Source organism: Octodon degus, unplaced genomic scaffold, assembly GCF_000260255.1.
Source record: "Octodon degus isolate 3935 unplaced genomic scaffold, OctDeg1.0 scaffold00033, whole genome shotgun sequence".
NCBI lineage: Eukaryota > Metazoa > Chordata > Mammalia > Rodentia > Octodontidae > Octodon > Octodon degus.
In genome coordinates, this window is record NW_004524609.1 from 14,243,651 (window position 1) to 14,251,962 (window position 8,312).

An 8,312-nucleotide genomic window follows, 5' to 3' on the forward strand; every position below is an offset into this window, starting at 1 on the left:
AGATGAGGCATGACAGGCATCTCTTCTCTCAGATATTTTAATTCATTGAATTTTTTTTTATTTTCGGGAAGGGTCTACAGGGTGTTCAGGGTCTCACTACTAAATCAGACTCGCAGTGATCCGTCTGTTTACAGCCTCCCCAGAGCTGGGATTACAGACCCGCGCCACCACGCCCAGTCTCAATTGTCTTCTCAGCCCATCCCGGGGGCGGGGCCAGCACAGCAGGCCTGGGATTGAACCCCGGGGCCGCTGTGCCTGATTACAGGCACTTTAATCTGCTTAGCTATTTGGCCAGCCCTTCATTGAATTATTAAAAAAAAAAATTTTTTTTTAAAGAAACAGTATCATTCCCCTGGGGTGATTTTCACTGTCCAGCTCCCCAACTTGAGGGGGTACCCAAGGTTCAGTGGGGACCTGGAGGAGAAGTCCCCGAAGCTATGCAGAGGGGAGGGGTTCAAGTCAACTCTGAGGAGAGAGGGAAGGAAGAGAAAGGCAGGGGAGGGAGCCATTGCTCCAGCAATGTAGACTCAGGGCCTCGTCCTTCCTGGAGAAGGGGACGCCCAAACTCGTTCCTCAGAACCAGGAACTCACCACAGAACCAGCCCCTGGAGGAGGATCATGCCTCCGTCAGAGACTCGTGGCCATGAGCCATCAAGCCCCAGACTAGTTTAGGGAAAAAATTATTTTTAAAAATCCTATTTCAGGCCCTCGGGCAGGGAGGGTGGCAGGCAGTCCTTCCGCCTCTCCTCTGCGCTTCCATCTCACCCTCTGCTTGAGTTTTCCCAGCAGAGGGTGTGGCCAGGCAAGGCCGGGCTCCATCCCAGCGACCCCTGGCCGTGCGCTGCCCCTGGTGGGGGCTGACTGCTATCTGAAGGAGGAGGAGCAGGCTGCTGGTGCTGCCGGGACTGATGACGCCTCCGACTTCGCCAGGCTGTGCAGAGCAGGGAGGATTTCTAGTCAGCTCCTTGTGGCCCAGCGTGTCACTGTGCCCTCAGGGTACGACGACATTTATTCCACAGCCCTCCTCTCTGTCAGAAACAGGGTCCAGGGTGGGAAGTCTGTGCACATCCATCTCTCTAATGTCTTTGGTCAGAAGTTCAGAGTTCAAATTCTTACAAAGAGGGTGTCCCCACTGCTCCTTGGGAACTCTCTGGGATTCCTTCATCCAGAGGACAACACCAACCAAAGCAAGCAAGATGGGCACCTTCACAAACGCCAGGAGTAGGTAGTGGGTCCTGTGAGAGGAACAGCCATCAGGCCCAGGCGCCTCCCTGTCCTCAGCCGCTGCAGGGCGGAGACCCAGCTGGAGCAGTTGGAGACCCTGCACCCACCGCCCCACTCTGAAGACCTCCTAGGAATCTTCCTCGTGGTCCAACCCTGGGGGCTCCTCAGATAGAATCTCGGCTGGTCTCGCATGGCTACTTCTTCCTTTCTAATTTTATTTCTGGGACTTCCCTTTGCCAAAGCTCAAGGGAGCTCTAAAACTGCAGTGAATGCTCAGCTAAAAAAAAAAAAAAATTCCTAAAGTAAAAGATACACTGGCATTGATGCCCTGCACTTCAAACACACTTGCGCACCGTTCTTGCCACTTTGGAAAACCATGCTGGAAGTCATTTTTACGTGGACATCTTCACAAATTGTGATTTAAAAAATATGATGAATGCAGCTGCCATGTGGCATTCCAGTGGAAAGGCAGGCTTGTAAAACCCACAACAGTGGGTCCTCATCCACGCTGGTCACCTGATCTGCCACCCTGTGACTTCTGTCTCTCTCCCCCAAAGTCAGAATGGCCATGAAAGAGAACTATTTTGCATCTATTCACCACACTAAGGCAGACATGAAAGCATAAGACACCCAAGAAAGAGGAATTTCAGAACTGCTTCAGAAAGTGGCAAGAACAGTGGGATCAGTGCGTCCTAAGCGAGCAGGAGTATTTTGAAAGGGATTAATAACACTGCATCTTTTGCTGGACTAAATTTTTAAAAATGTAAACAAACACACATTGTATTTTTCCGTCACATCTCACACATTTCAGCCCAGTTGAAACCTGGAGGCCACCTCAGGCAGGCCATGTTTTCCTGCTTTTGACGCCAAATGCCAGCTTCATGTTCACAAATCCACTCTCTCTGCTCTGGGTCCTGTGATGTCCTGCATCATGGAGATCGGTACCTTACCTCCTCGGCACCATGCTTTTCTGTTGGCCACCGAATGTGGTGATACTTAGAGAGGGGAGCTCTGCAGAGGGCTTTCCTGGTGAGGGCTACATGGGGAGGTGGAGGATGAGGACTCGGGTGGAGGATGGGCTTGGGGCTTTCACTTTGGCTGTAACAAGTGCTGGCTCTGGAGACAGACAGGCAGAGTCCTCAGGCTTGGATTTCCCTTGGAAGAAACCCAGGAGAAGGGCAGGAGAACGTGGCCACGTGAGATGGCACAGGAGGGAAGAGCTCAGGCCTTACCTTGTGTAGGACAAGGACACTTCAATGCTGCTCTCGTTGCTAGGTCCATCCAGGGGTTTGGAGGACATGGTGACGGTTCCCACTGGACACAAGCAGAGCTGGTCACAGGTTATTGGGATAGACCAGGGGTCCATTCATGGCTCTGATACAACCCCAGCCCAGGAGATGCCCTCTGCTCTGGACTGAAAACCTTCACCTCTTCAAATACAGTTCCTTGGACTTCTATTGAGTCACCTGACACCCAACACACAGTCATTTTCCCCCTGCCCCCAGCATTTTCAGGTGTGTAAAGAGAAATAAAATATTAAATAGAAAAGAATCACCATCATTTATTCATAGTCTATTTCCCTTTACTGTTGGGGAAAATATAATCTCTGGTCCTTTTGACTCATGTGGAACCCAGACTGGGCTCAAGAAAAGAATGTTCTAGAAATGGGGTGCTTGGTGGTTATGGTGCTCCGGGAGGAAAGCTAGTGAGCAGAGAGGGCCATGTCCCATTAAATTACGAATGACTCTGAGGAATGAAACATTTTGCAGGAGATGATTTACAGTGAGCAGTTTTTGTCATAGATTCCTGCGACCCTCATGGCCTCGAGCATTCCTGATGTGTTTTGCTTTTCATTACCGGGGATTGAACCCAGAACTTTGTTGCTAAAGTATAGCTCCAGCCTTTTTTAAATATTGGGACAAGTTCTGACTAAATTATTAACTTGCTTAGGCTTACCTTGCACTTGTGATCCTCCTGCCTCAGCCTCCCAGGGGGCTGGGATTGCAGGCATTTCCCACCACACCTGGTTTGTCACTACTCTTTACTTTAGTCCTGGGCCTGGAGAAGCTCTTTGCTCAAATGTTCCCAGCTGCCATCCCTCCAGGAGCCACCAGCTGAGCTCCAGATACTGTTATTCTAGTCCTAACAGCTGCTGTGGAGGTCCGTGATTGCTATATGGGCTGGCGGTCCCATGGGCCCCACTAGACCCCTAAATACTTTCTCCTTGAAGCTTCATATATTCTGGGCATGTTCTTTTGCTTCTCTGTCATTTGCCCACATGTCTTACCCAATCCCCTTCCTGTCCTGTAGACGTTTTGAACTTCCCCTACATGGTAGATCTGGGAAAGTCTTGCGTAGGGGGCCTTTTCTGGACTCGCTCCACCCAGGGGCACCCCGTGTGTCCCTCACTGGTCTCACCTCTAACAACACCCAGGTTTATTTGAAAGCCGACACCATCTATGTGCCCATCACCACAGGCCACATGGGGCTGAGGATGGCTGAGCACCCGTGAGCTAGGGAAGAGCAGAGCGGCTTATTCTCAGCGCCCAGTCCCAGCAGGAGGACCCTGGAGACCCTTGGAGGTCTGAGGCACTACGGTGGTGCCAGGCAGCCCAAGAGCTCCCAGCTGTGGACTTGCAAGGGAAGCCCCCTTGCCAGCTTGTTGAACACCTCCCTGGGTCTTCACCCTGTCCTCACTCTTTTGCAGCCAGAGAGTTACAGAGGGGACCCAGAAGGGAGGGACACTGCAGAATGCTCAGCAGTACTCTGGGTTGGGCAGGGCTGGGGTCAACACCAGATCCTCTGTCCCAGCTCCCCACTGCCCCGGGTTGAGACTGATGCTTAGGACCCTCCTCAAGGCCCACTCTGGGCTCCCACGGGAGAATGAGGCCACTGGGGCTGTGCAGCTCCAAAACAGTGGCGCTGGGCCACGGGTTGCTGATAGAGAGGTCCATGCCCTGTCCCTATCCTGAGATCCACCAGCCGTGCCCTGTGGCAGCTGGATACCTTGGGGGACCTCAGAGAAGAGGACAGCCGTGCTGCACTGCTGCTCTTCCTTGCCACTCTCCAGCCTCTCCCGTCTGTCTGTCTGCTTGCCTGCTTTTCAGCCTAGGCTGCTGGTGGCTTCCCTCCAGCCCTAAGCACCAGGGCCTCATAGTGAAGATGAGAAAGCTCTTACCAGGGTCAACGGTCACTTTAACTGGTGTCCCATCATCAGTTAAAGTTTTCTCAATCCCACACCAGTAAGTGTCCGCATCATCTTGCCTGAGCTCCTTCATGGTCACCTCGAATGACCAGTCTCTCTGATTGTCCCTGATGGATACCCGGCCGCTCTTCTCTTCTTGCTCTGACCCCCTTGTCTTAACAAGGATTGTGCACGCATGCCATTTCGCTCCTCGACACCACCACTTGTTGTAAATCTTCCATCTTGGTTTGTAGCGACAGCGCACAGTCACAGACCCACCCTCAGAGCCTCTCACAGACTCTGGGCCTTGGAGGGAGAAGCAGCCTGGAAAAAGGAACCACGTACATTTCCTGTCACCCTGAGCCAGCTCGGGGTCCAGAGGTTGGATGAGGGTCCCAGTGACCCCACCCACCCCGACACACCTGGCTTCCTGTACCCATTTCCTCAGAGATGCAGCCTCCTGAACCCCCAGCGAGATGCCCAGACTCCCCATACTTCCTCTCTCTAGGCCTGTGACACTTCTGATTTCCTGTCACCCTTTTCTTGTTCTCTTACTATTATGCTTATCTGGTCTCTTCCTTCTCTGTCGCCTCAGCCCCAGAAGCTTCAACCAATTCTCTCTGCTCTTTCTCTCTCTTTAAATCTTTTGGCCTGTGCTGTTTTAGTAAATATTTCAGCTTTCTGTGATTCATAATCCTCTGGAGACATTTTGCCAATTTCCTTTTTCTTTTTGAGACAAGATCTCGCTATATAGTTCAGGCGGGGCTTGAACTTGTTACATAGCCTACCCTGGCCTCAAATTTGCTGCAATCTTCTTGCCTCAGCCTCCCCTCCCAAGTACTGGGATTACAGGCGTGCACCGCCACACCTGGCACTTTTTGCCAATTTCTGTGGTATAAATGTTTCCATCGTGGCTGGTGGCAGGTTATTGGGGTGTTGTCGTTGGCCACACTGAGAAGTCCACAACCTACTCTTGTGCAACAGTAAGAGTCAGTGCAAGCTGGCTGCTTGTGCCACGGGGAAGCTCAGGGACCCCTTTCAGCCTTCAGCTTGCTTCACTTGCATCCCTAGAGAGGGATTCCCTCCATTTTCAGGGCTTCCATTGTTGCGTAGACCCTGGGTCCCCCAAATCCATTCTCATAACTCCAATTCTGCCCTCTGCTGCCGCCCACCACATATGTGTGTACATACCAGATATCTCTCCCTAGCTTGTAGGCACAGAACTGAAGATGGTGCCTCTCCCAGCCCACCGATTCTTCTATCTCCTCTCTGAGGCCTAGGCTAGGAGTCTCTGAGGTAGAACAGGTCTGAAGCACCAGGCCAGTGCCACATCCTCACAGCTTGGGCCTTCTCCCTGCACTATTCCTGTTTACTTGAGGTTAGCATGTGGTCAGCAGGATAACACTCCCTCAGATGTTGATATCCTTGGGCCAGGGAGATGGCTCAGCAGAATAAGTGCTTCCCTGGCAAGTGCAAGGGCCTGAGTTCAATCCCTGGTTCCACCAAAATTAAAAAAAAAAAAAAAAAAAAGATGTTGATATCCCAATATTCAGAATATACAATATGTCCTTCACAGGGTAAAAGAGAATAAGCAGATGTAATTAAAGATAAGGAAGTGAGTAGAAGCCGCTTGAATAGCTCAGCAGATTAAAGCACCTGCAAGCAGGCACAGGGGTCAGGGTTCAATCCCAGCCTGCAGTGACTGCCCCACCTCCGGGGCTCACTGAGATGGCAATTGAGACTGGGCACGGTGGTGTGCGCCTGTAATCCCAGCACTTGGGAAGCTGTAAACAGGTGGATCACTATGAGTCTGATCTAGTAGTGAGACCTGAAAACCCTGTAGACTCTTCCCTAAAATACAGAGAGAAAGAAAGTGAGTAGATGGTCCTTATTACCCAGTGGGTCCTAACAAGTGAAAGAGTTAGAAGAGTTAGGTTGATGCTGACCTATTGCGGACTTTGAACATGGAGGAGGGGCCATGGGCCAAGGAAAGCAAAAGGCTTCTGGAAAAGGCCAAGAAGAAGATTGGCCCTTCCAGCCTCCATAGCAGCAAACTCGACCTGGGACCAGGAAGATCATGCCAGACTCTTGATCTTCAGAACAGTAAGATCATGACCTGCTACTGTTCTAAGCTGCTGAACTGGCGATAATTTGTCTCAGCAGCCATGGGGAATTCATACGGTAACCAGTCAGCAGAACCAGCTTCGTGATCTTCAGACCACGGAGCCTCCCTGGGGAGCTCGGCATCCTCGTGGGTCCTGCGCTCTCTGCAGGCGATTCCAGTACCTCATCAGGGCGCCTTGAGTGACAGTCTCCTTTGGGCCTCTGCAGCGGCCGGCCGCGGGGACAGCAAGATGAGCAGAAGGAGCACAAGGGAGCTTTGCACACAGCAGATGCGTTTATCACGGATTAGTTTAGAAACCTCAGGCGAGTTACTTAACTTGTCCAACTTTTACTTCCTTATTTATAAAATGGTCACGCTATCTTTTCCCTTGTGTGGGTTGGTACAAGACTTAGAAGTATGTCCAAGAGTATTTGGTCAGCAACTGCCCGTCGACAGATCAGGACCTCGTCTGGTGCGCGGATTACGGCAACAGCCTCCAAATCTGCAGCGTCTGTCTTCCAGGCTCCACATCTCTGCTGGTTCTGTCCTTGAGTCTGTCTCCCACCCCCGGCACCGGCTTTGAGCACTGGGGTCTTCCAAGGTCTTCCAACAGCCATCCTGCCCTGCCCCACTAGAAGAGAAGGCTTCATTTTGGCCTTCATATCTTCTTGGCAAGCTGGATCCTACTTATTGTCCAGCAGAATTGGAGATTGTTTTTGAAAAGAAGCAGAAGCAGGTCACTGTGATCTCGGTCATTATCATTTCAATTCTAGGATTACCTAGTTTCCACAGCAATTGATAATACAGTGTAGGGTGTTAATGACAATACTGTTGTAACAGTGATCGCTGGGGGCTGGTGAGATGGCTCAGTGGTCTAAAGCACCTACTTAGAACAAGCTCAGCAAAGCACAGGGACCGCGGTTCAATCCCCCAGCACCACATGCCAGCCAGCCCTGCCCCCTGGTGGGCTGAGCTGGCCACACACACACACACACACACATAAATAAATATTAAAAAAAAAAAAAACAGTGATCGCTGGAAGAATTCAAAGGACATTAACAGGGCCGGGGAGATGGCTCAGTGGACGCAAGGGCCTGAGTTCAATCCCCGGTTCCGCAAAAATACAAAGGACATTAACAGGAAATTAATCTAATAAGTTATGGTCCACAGCATGGCATAAAAATAAAAGACAACTGGGTGTGGTGGCAGACAGCTGTCACCCCCGCTACTTGGAAGGCAAAAGCAAGAAGATTGAAAGTTCAAGGCCAATCTCGGTAACTTAGCAAGAACCTATTTTAAAATAAAGCATAAAAAGGTATAGCTCAGTGGCGGAGCTCCCTATGTTCAATCCCCAGCACTGAAGAAAAGAAAGACACACTTTCAGACAACGATAGGAAAGTTGTCTGAGATACGCTATTATTAGATGTTCTAAAAAGTTGTGTAACAGACTATGTGATCCATTTCTGTTTTTTTCTATAGTACATGCATTAAATAAAATCCAAGAACATGTGTTCTAAGCTTTTAACAGTGGTTAGCACTGAGATTACATTTTGCAGGGGAAATTTCTTTCTAAATTATACATTTCTATGGTGTATAAATGTTTGTGAGGGTGTTAATGGATAAACAAGCAAGAAAAAAAATCTTTAAAATAACAAATAGGTAAACTAGAAGGGTTTTTAAAAGCCAGCAACTTCCCTGAACTAAAATCAAATGCAGGGCTGGAGAGATGGCTCAGTGGTCTAAAGCACCTACTTAGAACAAGCTTAGCAAAAGCATCAGGGACCGCGGTTCAATCCCCCA

The 8,312-nt window shown here is 50.2% G+C and overlaps 1 protein-coding gene across 2 annotated transcripts in view; it reads right to left on the reverse strand.

Annotated features, from left to right (window-relative positions):
* Window positions 1-306: 306 nt before the first annotated feature.
* Cd300lb (CD300 molecule like family member b) overlaps window positions 307-8,312 on the reverse strand; it is a 10,236-nt gene continuing 2,230 nt past the window's right edge. The window contains exons 1-4 of one of the 2 annotated variants that reach the window (XM_023714038.1): window positions 6,355-6,400; window positions 4,403-4,732; window positions 2,457-2,538; window positions 307-1,235 (exon numbers count right to left, since the gene is read on the reverse strand). In XM_023714038.1, the coding sequence (XP_023569806.1) occupies window positions 992-1,235; window positions 2,457-2,538; window positions 4,403-4,732; window positions 6,355-6,388 (690 nt within the window). In that variant the 5' untranslated portion in view covers window positions 6,389-6,400 and the 3' untranslated portion in view covers window positions 307-991. Of the gene's footprint in view, window positions 1,236-2,456; window positions 2,539-4,402; window positions 4,733-6,354; window positions 6,401-8,312 lie in introns of those variants that run through there. The other variant, XM_023714037.1, reaches the window with a different exon arrangement.